Source organism: Aotus nancymaae, unplaced genomic scaffold (assembly GCF_030222135.1).
Source record: "Aotus nancymaae isolate 86718 unplaced genomic scaffold, 86718_ANA_hifiasm-v0.15.2.pri h1tg000028l, whole genome shotgun sequence".
In the NCBI taxonomy this organism is placed as follows: Eukaryota; Metazoa; Chordata; class Mammalia; order Primates; family Aotidae; genus Aotus; species Aotus nancymaae.
In genome coordinates, this window is record NW_026988441.1 from 5,547,844 (window position 1) to 5,563,027 (window position 15,184).

General features: G+C 54.6%; 2 protein-coding genes across 3 annotated transcripts in view; one reads left to right on the forward strand and one right to left on the reverse strand.

The window, feature by feature from the left end:
* Positions 1 to 3,329: 3,329 nt before the first annotated feature.
* Positions 3,330 to 10,403, forward strand: FUZ (fuzzy planar cell polarity protein). The gene is made up of 11 exons (XM_064381030.1): positions 3,330 to 3,907; positions 4,180 to 4,301; positions 4,585 to 4,669; positions 5,382 to 5,450; positions 5,630 to 5,734; positions 7,742 to 7,939; positions 8,086 to 8,181; positions 8,485 to 8,591; positions 8,671 to 8,735; positions 8,815 to 8,889; positions 9,922 to 10,403. The coding sequence occupies exons 1-11, from the start codon at positions 3,797 to 3,799 to the stop codon at positions 10,143 to 10,145; spliced, it is 1,257 nt and encodes a 418-aa protein (XP_064237100.1). The 5' UTR covers positions 3,330 to 3,796; the 3' UTR covers positions 10,146 to 10,403.
* Positions 10,188 to 15,184, reverse strand: part of AP2A1 (adaptor related protein complex 2 subunit alpha 1) — a 41,787-nt gene continuing 36,790 nt past the window's right edge. Inside the window, exons 15-24 of one of the 2 annotated variants that reach the window (XM_064381028.1) lie at positions 14,940 to 15,100; positions 14,497 to 14,562; positions 14,103 to 14,159; positions 13,914 to 13,996; positions 13,712 to 13,802; positions 11,732 to 11,854; positions 11,531 to 11,647; positions 11,366 to 11,435; positions 11,054 to 11,188; positions 10,188 to 10,623 (exon numbers count right to left, since the gene is read on the reverse strand). In XM_064381028.1, the coding sequence (XP_064237098.1) occupies positions 10,546 to 10,623; positions 11,054 to 11,188; positions 11,366 to 11,435; positions 11,531 to 11,647; positions 11,732 to 11,854; positions 13,712 to 13,802; positions 13,914 to 13,996; positions 14,103 to 14,159; positions 14,497 to 14,562; positions 14,940 to 15,100 (981 nt within the window). In that variant the 3' untranslated portion in view covers positions 10,188 to 10,545. The remainder of the gene's footprint in view (positions 10,624 to 11,053; positions 11,189 to 11,365; positions 11,436 to 11,530; positions 11,648 to 11,731; positions 11,855 to 13,711; positions 13,803 to 13,913; positions 13,997 to 14,102; positions 14,160 to 14,496; positions 14,563 to 14,939; positions 15,101 to 15,184) is intronic. The other variant, XM_064381029.1, reaches the window with a different exon arrangement.

The following is a 15,184-nucleotide window of genomic DNA, read 5'->3' on the forward strand; positions in this document are numbered from 1 at the left end:
CTGGAGGGGAACGGCGCGATCTCGGCTTACTACAACCTCCGCCTACTGGGTTCAGGCGACTCTCCTGCCTCAGCCTCCCCAGTAGCTGGGATTACAGATGCCCGCCACCACTCCCCGCTAATTTTTGTATTTTTAGTAGAGACGGGGTTTCACCATGTTGACCAGGCTGTCTCGAACTCCTGACCTCAAGTGATTCGCCAGCTTTGGCTTCCTAAAGTGTTGGGATTACAGGCGTGAGCCACTGCGCCCGGCCCGCTGCCCTTGTTTTCTAACCGGGAGATTAAGTTTCTGGTTCTGTTCTTTCGGGCGCGGGGACTAGGGGGAGGGACGCGAGAAGGGTCCAATCGCATCGGCGGAAACGAGGTTACTAGGCAACGCATTAAGGTTGCCCTTAACTTGGAAGGGAGGGCAGTAGTTTTCTCCCTGAAAAGCTGCTGAACACGAACCCAAGTGCAAGGGTTGCTAAGCAACACCTGAGCGTTGTTTTCTGGGCAAGGAGCCAGAAACTAGCCTTGAACATAAATACATTCCAGGTGGATTAAAAATGTAAGTGCGACAAATAAAACACGAAAACTATCTGAAGGAAAAAATCCTAATGACTGCCATGGAGTTTCCTAGCAAAGTCAGAATGCGTAAAATATTAATTTGTCCGCAAAAGACTGCATAAAGCAAGTTGAAAAATATACCACTAACTGGGAAAATCTTTCTAGCCTGCTTGTTGACAGAAATGTACTACACAAATCTTACCGATGAATAACAGTATAGAAAAATAGAAACACTTCATTATTATCTTTTTAGTTTAAATTTTATTTTTTGAGACAGGGTCTCTGTCTGTTGTGCTGGCTGGAGTGCAGTGGCCCAGTCTTGGCTCACTGCAGCCTCTACTTCTCGCACTGAAGCCACTCTCCTGCCTCTGAAGCAGCTAGGACCACAGCCACGCACCACCACTCCCGACTAATTTTTAATTTTTCTGTAGAGGTGGGGTCTCGCTATATTGCCCTGGCCTATCTCAAACTCCTGGGTTGAAGCAATGCTCCTGCCTTGGCCTCCCAAAGAGCTGGGATTACAGGCGTGAGCCACCGTGTCCTGCTACTTTATATTTCTTTTAATAGAAAGGAACCTGACCAGGGCCGTGCACTGTGGCTCACGCCTGTAATCCCACGACTTTGGGAACCGAGGTGTGCGGATCATGAGGTCAGGAGATAGAGACCATCCTGGCCAACATGGTGAAATCCCGTCTCTACTAAAAATACAAAAATTAGCCGGCATAGTGGTACGTGCCTGTAATCCCAGCTACTCGGGAGGCTGAGGCAGGAGAATCGCTTGAACCCGGTAGGTGGAAGTTGCAGTGAGGCGACATCGTGCCACTGCACTCCAGACTGGCGATAGAGCCAGATTCCATCTCAACAACAAAAAAACCCCCATAATCTTCACCAATTGAAAAGTGCTTACAGAAAGCCCAAATGATATAGCATTTTATCTTTATCATGTTACATTTTTTTTTTCCCCACAAAAATCTCACATTGTCACCCAGGCTGGAGTGCAGTGGTGCTGTCTCGGCTCACTGCAGCCTCTGCTTCCTGGGTTCAAGTGATTCTCCTCCCTCAACCTCCTAAGTAGCTGGGACTACAGGTATGTGCCACCACACCCAGCAAAATTTTGTATTTTTAGTAGAGACGAGGTTTTACCTTCTTGGCCAGGCTGGTCTCGAACTCCTGACCTCAGGGGATGCACCTCCTTTGGCCTCCTAGAGTGCTAGAATTACAGGCGTGAGCCACTGCACCTGGCCTCCTGAACCTTTTTTTTTTTTTTTTTGAGACAGAGTCTCAAGACAAGAAAAAAGACTCTTACTTGCTGAAGCCTTTTAAAGCAAATCAGTACAATCATATCATTTTACCCCTGTGTGCTTGGCAGGCACCTTTCCAATTTTATGAAAATATTTTTACATAACTAGTATGCCATTGTCACCTGTAACAAAATTAACTTGTTTCTTAGTATCATCTAACAGTAAGTGTGTAATCAAATGTTCCAATTGTCCCAAAATGTGTTTTTACAATTGCTTTATTTGTATCAGGATCCAAACAAAGACCATACACATATTTAGACATTATGTCTCGTTTATTTTAATCTAGAACAGCTCCCTCCTTTTTTATGCCTGTGTAACTAAAATTTTAATAAAGATATAAAGAAAAGTAACCCAGAGAAAGGAAAAAAAAAAAAAAAGATCAATAGGCATGAAGGAATATTAAAATGGTACCTAGGCCAGGCGTGGTGGTTCCAGCCTGTAGTCCCCGCACTTTGAGAGGCCAATGTGGATGGATGACTTGAGCCCAGGAGTTTGATACCAGCCTGGGCAACATGGTGACACCCCATCTCTACAAAAAATACAAAAATTAGTCGGACATGGTGGTGCACACCTGTAATCCCAGCTACTCAGGAGGCTGAGGCAGGAGAATCGCTTGAACCTGGGAGGCGGAGGTTGCAGTGAGCCGAGATCAAACCACTGTACTCCAGCCTGGGCGACAAAGTAAGACCCTGTCCCTTCCCTCAACCCCCCTAAAAAAGAAAGAAAAGAATGTACTTTAGCAATTAGGAAAATTAAAAATTATGCTAGAAAGATGGATTGATTTGCAAGAAGGAAGAGGAAGGGCGAAATGAATCATAAACACATTTATAATTACAAGTAAACACTACCTGTATAAAATAATAAAAATATTTATAAGGGCATCTTAAAAAGTCACTAGTTGGCCAGCACTAGTTGTTTAGTCTGGAGGTGTTCAACAACCTAATGTACATCAATACAGAATTGGTCAAATCAATTTGTTATAACCATAATAGATTATAAAAGTACATTATTAAGATGAAACAGACATACTTTTTATGGGAAAAAATATGGAAATGTTAATATACTAATAATATTTGTGAAAACAATATTCTACGTTCAACTGTATTTTAGGAAAAAAATTGGGGATGGGATATCTTCACATTGTACATGGTATGTTATAATGCATAATTCATTGCACAAATAATGTTATTTTTATCATTCTGGAAAATAAAGGATTTCCTTGTTTTCTTTTTTCTAATAACAAAAACAACCATCTATTTTGGTGGTTACTAGGCAACGCTCGCCGGACTCAACCACCCTCGAAGGTTGGGAGGGGAGACGGTGTTTTTCTCGATTTCGCCCTAAGGGGGGGTGGTCGGACTTCGATGTGCCGCCATCTTTGAGTAGGGCGCAGCCGTTTACAGCCTTGGAATGGACATCAGACTGAATGGTGGTTGCTTGGCAACGCCCCACGGTCGCCACTTTTGAGTAGGGCACACTGTTTACTACTACGAAATGGAAACGTAGACGGAATGTGGTTGCTAGGCAACGCCTTGGGACCGTCGCAATCTTTGATCGCGGCACAACTGTTTTTTCCGTTTAGAAGCCTACAGGATGGTGTATAGGCAAGGCCTTGGCGCAGTCATCATCTTCAATCCGGCCTCTTGGTTCTCCTTACCTGCTCGGAGAAACTAAAAAGCTTCGCAAATTCAATTAGGCGCCATCTTTGTTAGGGATACTATGACTTCCGGCTGGGGCGGAAGAGAATCTAACGGGTTTTGAGGGAGGTGCCTGAACAGGGTTTGAGGGTCTGAGTTGGATGAAGAAGGCGGGAAGTTAATCCTGTTCCAATCAGCTCCCCATCTCGCCCTCTGGCGGCTCCCGACTGCAGGCCGAGTTACTGTGATTGCCGGCATGCTCCAAGACCGGCACTGACAGTCCCCACGTGGGGGGCTGCTGTGGGAGTCCTAAATGGGGGAGGAAGGGACGGGCGGCACCGTGCATCTGCTGTGCCTCGCGGCCTCCAGCGGGGTCCCCCTGTTCTGCAGGAGCAGCCGCGGCGGCGCCCCCGCCCGTCAGCAGGTGGGGCCTTGGACGCCTGTGTCTAAACCGAAGGGGGTTCAGTGTTTTGACTCTGGGTCTTCAAGGCAGTAGGGGCTGGGGAAGTTTCATTGTTGAGTTTGTAGGACCGAGGAGGCAATGGACCAGTAAGCCTGGTTCCCCAAAGAGACACTGCCAGGACATACGGAAAGAGGATGGGGCTGGGAGTTGGCACACTTGAGTTCCTAAAAGGAGGGGACGGCGGGGCGGGGCGGGGTGGGGGCTACTGTCTGATGTACCTAACTCCTCCTTAGCTCCCGTTCTCTGTCATCGGTTCCCTCAATGGAGTCCACATGTTCGGGCAGAATCTGGAGGTGCAGCTGAGCTCTGCAAGGACTGAGAACACCACCGTGGTGTGGAAAAGCTTCCATGACAGGTCCTCAGGCGGGAACGTGGGACAGGGACAGGGCCTGGGTTATAGTCCCTGTAGAAGATGACCTCCGAGGCCTTCTAGTTCTCTAAAGCCAGCTGTTAATTTGGCTATGGGATCTTTGGCAAGCCAGTTACCCTCTTTGATCCCTGCTGTTCTCTATAAGAAAGGCAGGTTGGGCTGAGGGAGGATGTATCTGGCAATCTAGGATCAGTGGGTAGACTGCAACATACCCCTTCCTGGTTCCCCAGGCCTTGACTCGTTCTTCCTTCTCACTTCCACTCCACAGCATCACCCTCATTGTTCTGTCATCCGAAGTGGGCATCTCTGAGCTGAGGCTGGAGAGACTACTCCAAATGGTGTTTGGAGCCATGGTGAGAATCCCCAATCCTCTTTTCTCCCCAAACCAGGAATCTGAGATCTCAGCATCCAGCATCCTTTTCCCTCAGACCTAGGAGTCCAGACCACCAAAGACCACTTCCTCCCTCAAAAACCAGGAATTTTTTTTTTTTTTTTTTTGAGATGGAGTCTTGCTCTGTTGCCCAGGCTGGAGTGCAGTGGCCTGATCTTGGCTCACTGCAACCTCTGCCTCCCAGGTTCAAGCAATTCTCATGCCTCAGCTTCCCGAGTAGCTGGGATTACAGGTACATACCACCATGCCCAGCTAATTTTTTTTTTTTTTTTTTTTTTTTTTAAAGACGGGGTTTCACCATGTTGGTCAGGCTGGTCTTAAACTCCCGACTTCAGGTGATCCGCCTGCCTTGGCCTCCAAAGTGCTTGGATTACAGGCGTGAGCCACCATGCCCGGCCTTTTTGTATTTTTTGTAGAGATGAGGTTTCACCATGTTGGCCAGGCTGATCTGAAACTCCCAACCTCAAGTGATCCGTCCATCTCGGCCTCCCAAAGTGCTGGGATTACAGGCATGCGCCACCACGCCCTGCCAGAACCCAGGAATCTTGACCCCCAAGACCCAGGAGCGGGAGTCCCAGCCCCCTCTTCCTTCAGACCCAGGAGTTTGAGTCCAAGCCCCTCCTTTCTGAGAACCAGTTGCCCAGGGCCCTTCCTCTCCTATGTGGTTCTTCTAGGTCCTTCTTGTGGGACTTGAAGAACTGACCAATATCCGCAACGTGGAGAGACTGAAGAAGGACTTGAGGGTGAGGCTGCAGGACATGAGGGTGGGAAGTTAGGATACCTGAGCACTGCCATTTGGAAACTACAGTTCCCAGCAGTCCCTGGGGCAGCCTGGTCCCACAGGTTCTGGGGGCAAGTTGGTTGTCTGATCCTGGCCCTGGGTCCACCTGAATCCTAGGCTGGTCCCTTCTTCCTCTGCTAGGCCAGTTACTGCCTGATCGACAGCTTCCTAGGGGATTCGGAGCTCATCGGGGACCTGACCCAGTGTGTAGACTGTGTGATTCCTCCAGAGGGGACCCTCTTGCAGGTACTGGGGATGCTATGGAAACTCTTACACCTGTTCCTCTGGCCCTGGCTGAGTCCTCATTCTCTTTCTTCTGGACCATTGTCCCAACCTTCTATCCTCTCAGCTTCCAGTCCTATCCCCACGTGGTCCCAGAAGAATCTTTCTTTTCCTTTTTTTTTTTTTGAGACAGAGTCTCGCACTGTTGCCCATGCTATAGTGCAGTGGCAAGATCTCGGCTCACTGCAGTCTCTGCCTCCTGGGTTCAAGCCATTCTCCTGCCTCAGCCTCCCAAGTAGCTGGGACTACAGGTGTGTGCCACCACGCCCAGCTAATTTTTTAGTAGAGACGGGATTTCACCATGTTGGCCCGGATGGTCTCGATCTCCTGACCTTGTGATCCTCCCGCCTCGGCCTCCCAAAGTGCTGGGATTACAGGTGTGAGCCACCATGTAATGGTGGCTGGCCTTTTCCTTTCTTTTCTTTCTTGTTTCACTCTTGTTGCCCAGGCTGGAGTGCAATGGCACAATCTCAGCTCACTGCAGTCTCTGCCTCCCAGGTTCAAGTAATTCTTCTGCCTCAGCCTCCCGAGTAGCTGGGATTACAGGTGTTTACTGCCCCTCCTGGCTAATTTTTTGTATTTTTAGTGGAGATGGGGTTCCGACTTGTTGGCCAGGCTGGTCTCAAACTCCTGACCTCAAGTGATCTGCCTGCCTCAGCCTCCCAAAGTGCCGGGATTACAGGCATGAGCCACTGTGTCTGGCCATCTTTCTTTCTTTTCTAAGATAGGATCTTGCTCTTTTGTCCAAGCTGGAGTGCAGTGGCTCAGTCATAGCTCACTGAAGCCTTGATCTCCTGGACTCAAGTGATCCTCTCATCTCAGCCTCCCCAGTAGCTGAGACTACAGGCACGTGCCACCACATTCAGCTATTTTTTTTTTAAGAGATGGGCTGGGTTGGGGACCGTTGTTTCACTAAGTTGCCCAGGCTGGTCTCGAACTCCTGGGCTCAAGAAATCCTCCCACCTTGGCCTCCCAAAGTGCTAGGATTACAGGTGTGAGCCATCACACCCTGCCACCAGAAGAATCCTACTATACCCAGATCTGGCCCTACCCCTTTCCTGCTCACAGCCCTCTGGCAGCCTCCACCTTCCCAAGGACAAGGTCCCAGCCCCTCAGCCTGGTGTTTGAAGGCCTGTGGCACATGGCACCCCCTAACCTGTTGCTAAATCCACAATCTTACCTCCATCCAGCTGCCTCAGGGGCCCCAGAGATCCCAACAACTTTCCAGTCTGGGTACATGCTCTTCCTCCCACCTCTTGGATCTCTAGCTTCCACTCCTTAAATACTGCTCTTGCAGACTTGCCTGGTGTGGGCACCTCCCAGCAGTGTGACTTCTCAGCAGGTGACTTGGCTTCTCCACGTTGCTGATGGTGCTTACTGGGCATGTAACAGGACTCTATGAACGGTAGCTGCTGCAGTTACGTTAATTAGCTTCGGTTTGCCCACTCAGGCTAAGTGGGGTTTTTTTTTAAGATGGAATCTTGCTCTGTCACCAGGCTGGGGTGCGGTGGCACAATCTCGGCTCACTGCAACCTCCGCCTCCCGGCTTCAAGCGATTCTCGTGCCTCTGCCTCCCAAGTAGCTGGAACTACAGGTGTGCACCACCACACCTCGCTAATTTTTGTATTTTTAGTAGAGATGGGGTTTCACTCTGTTGGCCAGGATGGTCTTCATCTCTTGACCTCGTGATCCACCCGCCTTGGCCTCCCAAAGTGCTGGGATTACAGGCGTGAGCCACCGCGGTCTGGCCCAGGCTAGGTGTTTAATCAGACTTCACAGTGTGAGTTGGGGATGTGACTTCGTGTGAAGGTGAAGGAACTCAGGCTCAGAGAGGGTGAGGTGCAGGAGCATGGCCACTCCGCGAGCTCGGGGCAGGCCGTGGGTCTCTGTCCATCCCCTGCCCACCTGGGAAGTCGCTGCCGCTCCCTGCGCCTGTCTGCTGACTCCTGGTCCCCCGCCTCCCTTACCCAGGAAGCCCTCTCCGGGTTCGCTGAGGCCGCGGGCACGGCCTTCGTCAGTCTGGTGGTGTCGGGCCGGGTGGTGGCGGCAACAGAGGGTTGGTGGCGGCTGGGGACGCCCGAGGCCGTGCTGCTCCCCTGGCTGGTGGGGTCCCTGCCGCCGCAGACCGCTCGCGACTACCCGGTGTACCTGCCGCACGGGAGCCCCACGGTGAGTGGGTGGGGCGGGCAGGGGGACGTGAGCAGCCCTGTGACCGGGGCGGAGGGATGGGACCTGCGGACCAAGTCGCGAGGAGGCGGGATCTGCGATGGAAAGGGCCGGGGCCGCGGTCAGTCCCAGCCTGTGCCCTGCTTCAGATCCCACACCGGCTTCTGACGCTAACGGTGCTGCCAAGCCTGGAGCTGTGTCTGCTCTGCGGACCGAGCCCACACCTCAGCCAGTTGTATCCACAGGTGAACCCGCTCCACGTCCCGCTTTCCCCCTTAGGACACTCTCTACCCGCAAGGCCCTTACCCCACCACGCTGCCCCGCCAGCGGCTTCTTTCCCGGACGCCTCCTGGATTGCGCGCCAATCAATCCCCCAAGATCGGCCAATCACGTGTGGCCTCTGCTTGCAAGCCTCGCCCCTTCCCTAGTCCCTTCTGCCCTACGCCCTCCTATCTTCGTGTAGGCCCCGCCCCTCCCGATTGACCACGCCCCTTCGTGCCTCTTCCCCCTCCGCCGGCTACGCCTTCCCATGACCACGCCCCCCGCAGCTTTTGGAGCGCTGGTGGCAGCCGCTGCTGGACCCACTGCGGGCCTGCCTGCCGCTGGGACCCCGAGCACTGCCCAGTGGCTTTCCCCTCCACACAGACATCCGCGGGTAGGGCTCGGATGGAGGGAGTGTGTTGGGGATCATGTCCTCTTCCCTAGCCATGACATCCCTTCCCTTTCCCACACAGGCTGCTGCTCCTCCACCTGGAACTGAAACGCTGCCTCTTCACTGTGGAGCCCTTGGGGGATAAAGGTGACTGAGGGCAGGGACAGGGTCAGGAGGGGCGCGGGCCGAGGAGGGGCTCTGCATCACCGCCTTTTCCTCCCCGCAGAGCCTTCCCCAGAACAGCGCCGGCGCCTCCTCCGAAACTTCTACACCCTGGTCACCTCCACGCACTTCCCACCAGGTGAGCGGCAGGCACAGTGCTCCCACTGCGCAGGCAGGACACCGAGTCCCAGGTAGCACAAAGTGGAAGTAGGAGGTGGGGTTGGAGGAACCGGAGGAACCCAGCATGCCTGGGCCATGGGGCAGTGGTTTTCCTTGAGATCTGAGCATTGACCCAGAGAAGGGAGGGGAAGGGAAGTTCCTGCCTGGCTTCAGAACCTCCTGGGTCATAGTTAACAATAATTAGCACTGAGATCTCACCTCTGGCCAATGCCTTTATAGGTAATAAAAGAATGAAATCACTTCATCCTCACAGGTGAGGACTATCTTGTTACCTCATCATTCCCATTTTACAGATGAGGAAAACTGAGGCCCAGCTCATAAGTGGTAGAGTCATATTTGAACACAAGGGATCTGGCTCCCATAGCCACAGTCCAGTACTCTGCACTACTGCCGAAAGCACAGTCTTTGCTGATAGGCTGGGGGGGATGGGGGAGGGTTTCACAGATTCTGGGTTAGAAAGGAAAAATTGTCATAGAACCAATTGAGGCCCCAGAGAGAAAAAGGAAGGGACCTGGGATGGCACCACGACCCCAGTGAGGCCTGATTAATGCAGCACAGTGGTCAAGAGCTCCATCTCAGGAGGCTGCACCCCTTCCTAGCTGTGTGACTCCACCCCTCCCTGCCCCTGCCGGCCTCCCTCCACCCGCCTGGGACAGTGGGGTGGGTGGCTCCTGGAGGAGGCTACTGGAGCTCCTGTGTTGCTGCTGTGTTTGCCATGTGTATTGCTAAGAGGATCGTCCACGGCTGCACAGTTTCCCCAGGAAAATGAGGGCCAAGGCGGAGAAAGAGGAAGAGGGTGAGCTGAGCAAGAGAGTCATGGTCTTCAGGTTGCTGATGGCCAGCTGGAGACCTGAAGCCCTTCCCTGGCAGGAGGCTCCCAAAGCCTGTGCTCAGAGACCCCACGTGTTCAGAACTTGGACCCAGGATGGGGTGTGGCTTCCGAAGGTTAGCATGCTACTTGTCACCTCAGTGCCTCCTGTCCTTTCCCCAGAGCCAGGGTCACCAGAGAAGACAGAAGATGCATTCCATCAGGCCCAGCTGCCCAGAGCCTGCTACCTGGTTTTAGGGACTGAGGAACCAGGCTCAGGAGTGCGTCTGGTGGCCCTGCAGCTGGGGCTTCGGCGGCTGCTGCTGCTGTTGTCTCCCCAGAGTCCCACCCATGGGCTGCGAAGCCTGGCCACCCACACTCTACATGCCCTCACCCCACTTCTTTGACTACCTAGCAGTGGGTGACAGACACAGACATGGGGCTGTTAGCGTCTCTCTGTTTTTATTCGCTCACAATAATACACAGCCCCTGGATGGGGAGGGGGCAGGAGGGGCTATGACAGGGTGGGGTGGGAGGGGAGGAGGCATCACTTCCCTGGCCCCTCTCCCCTCTGTGCTTGGGGGGGAAAGGGAGGGAGGGGGCTCCCCCGATCCCCCAGAATGTAAACAGCAGCAGATGAACAAAAATAAAAATACAAAAGGCTGGAGGAAGGTCCCAGGCATCCCCCAACCCCTGGGGTCTTCTCTGTCACCAGTGGAGGTCCCCCATCCACCTCATCCACCAAAGTTGCCTCAGTCCAAGGGGCTGCCCGGTGCCGGCCACATCCCCGGGGGCAGAGTCCAGGGCTCAGAACTGCTGCGCCAGCAGCTCACACAGGTGACGGGAGACAGGCTCCTTGCTGGTGCGCAGGGTCAGCCGGTACATCTGGGTCAGGGCATTGGAGGCAGAACTCAGAGGGGATGGGGAGCCCAGGGAAGTGGGGACACAAGGGAGATAGAAGAAAGAAGGATAAAGGGGCCAGAAAGCCGATACAAGACACAGGAGAGAAGAAAGTAAGAATGAAATCAACAGAAGAGCCAGAGAGGAGGGAAATTATAAAAGATGAGGGGGAGAGAAAGGTGGAAAGGATATGGAAAGTAGAAAACAGGGAGGGATGGAAGAGGAGAGGAAGACCAGAGGATGGAGGCAGGAGAGAAGACTGATGGATAAAGAGGAGGAAAAGTGGACAGAGACGTGAGAGGAGGAGGGTCAAAGCAGGGAACGTGAATGAAAGAACAGTGAGGCAGGAGGAGTGGGGCGCAGAGGGGACAGGCAGCCTTCCTGCCGGCCTCAGGCCGCCCACAGCAGCACTCACCTGGGCCTGGGCATTGGGCTCCAGCCGGAGCAGACAGCCCACCTGCAGGGCTTTAGTCTGGATGATCCCCGCCCCCACGAAGTTCTCAGGGTTGGGGTCCACATTGTCCAGGAGAGCAGAGCCAAACCCCAGAAGCTGGGAGGGAGGGGGGCCGCCGTCAGAGAGGGCCAGAGCTGTTAGCTACCACACAGTGGCATCCCAGATCCCAAAAACCCTTGGGAATGGGAATTAGCCCCACTTTACAGATGGGAAAACAAAGGCTCAGAGAAGCAAACCGGCCATGGGCCGGCGAACACGTCCGCGGTCTCTCACCTTGGCCTTAGTAACTTCTGCGTCCATGGGGTGGTTGGCTTTGAAGATTTTCTGCGCCTCCTGTTGAGGGCTGGAGACCAGGAAGGTTCAAGTCAGGGACCTGGACGGCCCGGGCCCGCCCACCCGGAGGCGCGGCTTTAGCTCCGCCCCCTCCCCACCCCTCACAGGCTCAGCTGCTTCCAGCGCTGGAAGAAATCCTGGGCCGCCATCTCTGTGGGCTGGAAGAACTTGTTGATGGTCACTGGGAGCTTCAGGGTGAGGGCTTGGGCGGCGCCACCGTACCTGGTGGGGTGGGGAGGAGGCTTCGTCAGGCTCCACCCCCCCGCCCGAAGCCCCGCCCCCCCGGCCGAGCCGCGCCTTACTCACCGGAAGCGCACGGACAGCAGCGGGGGTGTCAGGAAGTCCCGCAGACACTCGATGTTCAGCACCTGCTGCACCTGCGCGCCGCCGTCCACCTGCGCCGCCACGCGCTTGGTCTGCACAGCCAGCTGTGCACGCCAGGGGTCAAGGAAGCCAGACAGAGGCGGCGGCCCCCGGGAGGTCTGGGTCAGGATCCCCAAAGCTCCTGGCAGCTCCCACCTGCAGGTCTTTGAGGGACCCTACCATGCAATCCTGGACTCAATCCTACGAGGTTCAGTTACAAAGTGCATACTGTGGAAACCTCTGAGGCACACCCTAGGGGCCTCCTTTGGCCTTCCACAATGTCGCACCGCAATGAGACAAGAATATTGGCTCTGGAGGCAGATTTGGGTTTGAATACCAGCTCTTACCACCTGAGTGGCTGTGGGCAAGGCACTTAACCTCTCTTAGCCTCTGGACATGTGTAAGCCTGGGCAACATGACAAGACCCCATCTCTACAAAAAAATTAGCCGGGCGTAGTGATGTGCACCTGTGATCCCAGCTACTCGGGGGGCTGAGGCAGGAGGGTACCTTGAGCCGAGTTTGAGGCTGAAGTGAGCAGTGTTCATGCCACTGCACTCCAGCTTGGGTGAGTGAGACCCTTTCTCAACAAAAGGACATGTATAAAATGTCCTCAGGTGCTTCAAGGCTTAGCTTTCCAGATAAAGGAAAAAAAAAAAAAAGAATAAAATGTCCTCAGGAGTTGATGAACTAATCCGGCCAGTTGTGGTGGCTCACGCCTGTAATCCAGCACTTTGAGAGGCCAAGGTGGGGAGGCTCACTGAGTCCAGGAGTCTGAGACCAGCCTGGGCAACAGAGTGAGGCCCCATCTCTATAAAAATAGAAATAATAAAGAATCCATTGTAAGTACTTGTCTGTGTGCATGGCACATGGCAGGTACACAAAGATGGTAGCAATTAGTGTCATCATCATCTGCATACGCGTCAGTAACCCACTGGAAGGCCTGAGTCTCATGCTTCTCTCACCGCTGCCTCCACCCCGTGCCTGGCATGGAGCTGCCTCCTGGAAGCCTCTGGAAATTATGGAAGGAGTTTTGCTTTTGTTTGTTTTTGAGACAGGGTCTCACTCTGTCGCCCAGACTAGAGTGCAGTGGCGTGATTCTGGCTCACCACAACCTCTGCCTCTCAGGCTCAAGCGATTCTCCTGTCTCAGCCTCCTAAGTAGCTGGGATTACAGCCATGCGCCACTACCACTCAGCTAATTTTTGTATTTTTAGTGGAGATGGGGTTTCACCATGTTGGCCAGGCTGGTCTCGATCTCCTGACCTCAAATGATCCACTGGCCTCCCAAACTGTTGGGATTACAGGTGTGAGCCACTGTGCCTGGCCAGAAGTAGCAGTTTTGGGGTCGAGCAACTCTAGTTTCATGAGTGTGGAAATGGAGGTCCACAGAAGGGGCAGGGGGAACTGATACCTCCAGCCACCCTTCCAGGGTTTTCCAGACACTGTGATCGTCACAATAACCCTATGAGGAGGAAGAGGAGGGTCTACATACACTTCACAGTGGGGACAGAGGCCCAGAGAGGCAAAGTGACTCAGCCCAGGTCACACAGGAGGCCCTGGTCAGCGTCTGGACCCACAGGCCTGGCTCCTGAGTGCAGGAGGTGCTGGCATCATGGCAGGGAGCCCAGTGGAGGATGATGCCAGGACACAGAAGGCACTGGATAGGGACAGACTGAAGCCTGCAGCAGGTGGAGTTCTGGAAGTCATGCCTCCCACACACCACTTCTTTGTCATCTCCTGTCCTGGAGGAAGGAATCCCACCCCCATCTTACAGATGCTGACTCTGAATCTCGGAGAACTAACCGTGTGCCCAAGAGGGGCTGAAGACAAGTGTGGACCTGGGTCCGCGGGCTTCCCCTTGGTGAGGAAGGCCGACCTGGGGCAGGGCTGGAGGCAGGGGGCTGGCCCAGGCCTGAGAGGATATGAGTCTGGAGGTCTCCCGGGTGGACGACAGTGGGAGAGAAATTCTGGAACTGCACCGAGGTCTTGTTGCCATAGAAGAGATACATGCGGCCTGCAGTAGGTTGGGGAGGCGGAGCTCCATCTGAGTCCTCTAACCATTCCCCAACCTCGACCCATGCCGAGGTCTCCCTTCGAGCCGTCCCCACAGTCCCCCGGAACGTACCCAGGTTCTGCCGGAACTCTGACTTGACTCCGATCTGCAGCAGCTGGTTCTCGAATAGGACTCCATTGTTCTTGCACACGAACCTGGGTGGGAGTGGCAGGGGCGCAGGATGACCAGGGTGCCAGTCTGCACCTGGCCTGGGGGCTGCACCTGTCCCCATTCCCTTTCCCCACCTCTCCCAGGACTCACTTATTCAGCAATTCATCAGCTTCCGGAATGGGAGGGCCAATGTCCTCAGGACCTGGGCTGGAGGCAGGGAGCGGAGTGAGATTGGAAGGGACTTGGTGGGGAGAGGCAAAGGCCCAGGGCAACTGAGTGTGAGACAACAAGCCCTGAAAGGACAGAACCCCAGAACTACATACCCAGACCCCTCGCAGAACCTCAAACCCATCCGGAAGTGGCCTCCAATGGGAGTGGAACCCTGGCCCATGCTCCCGCATCAGCAGACACCACGTTTCCCTTTCCTCCAAGTCCCTGACTCTGCTGCTTATCAGGAACCCCTTGACAAGAGTTCCCAGTCCCCTAACTCTCCCTGGGACACCCGAGTCTACTCCCCCACCCCCTACCCCAGGCCACCCCTTACTCAGCAGCTGGAACTGGGTCAGCCAGCAAAGCCATGGGGCTCTCGGGGGCAGGCGGCTCCAGCTCGCTGGGCCATCCAATCCCAGAGCAGACATGACAGGTGTGGTAGGCAGCCAATCCCAGAGAGGCAGCAAGAGGGCCGAAGAGAGAGAGAGAGAGAGAGAGAGAGAGAGGAGGGAAAGAGAGAAGGAAGAGTGGGCTGAGAAACGGTGACAGGAAAGGAGAAAAAAAAGGGTGGCCAGGGACGACAGAGTCCAGAGTGGCAAAGGGAGGGCGTAAGCAGGGGCCAGGGCAGGGGAGGCAGCAGCCAGGGCCGGCGCAGGCATCGGGATGGAGAGGAGCGAGTCGGGGGCTGAAGAGGGGCTCAGGGAAAAGGGGCAGAGGCCAAGAAGGGGCAGCCCTGGGGGTGACCGAGAGAAGGGGCCCAGGCCCAGGGGGTGCTACCTGAGGAAGGCCTCCTCGGGGGTGGGCCCCAGGCTGGGCTGGGCGGCTGGGCCATCGAAGACGTCCACCAGGAGGTTCCCTGCACCAGCAGACGCAGGGGGTGCTGCCGGAGGAGGGGCTGCCCGCAGCCCCAAGAGGTCGGCAGAGGGCGAGGGCGTCGACTGCAGGGAGCACAGGTGTCACGGTGAGGACAGGCGGCGCCCTGGCCAGACCCAGCCCCAGGCAGCCTGGCAGGCCCACCCCAG

What these genes read in the sequence shown, in the direction of transcription:
- FUZ (XM_064381030.1), top strand. Translation starts at nt 3,797, where the DNA reads ATGGGGGAGGAAGGGACGGGCGGCACCGTGCATCTGCTGTGCCTCGCG. An exon ending in TGGAAAAGCTTCCATGACAG is followed by an intron (nt 4,302 to 4,584) that starts GTCCTCAGGCGG and finishes TCCACTCCACAG; the next exon opens with CATCACCCTCATTGTTCTGT. An exon ending in CTCCACGCACTTCCCACCAG is followed by an intron (nt 8,890 to 9,921) that starts GTGAGCGGCAGG and finishes TCCTTTCCCCAG; the next exon opens with AGCCAGGGTCACCAGAGAAG.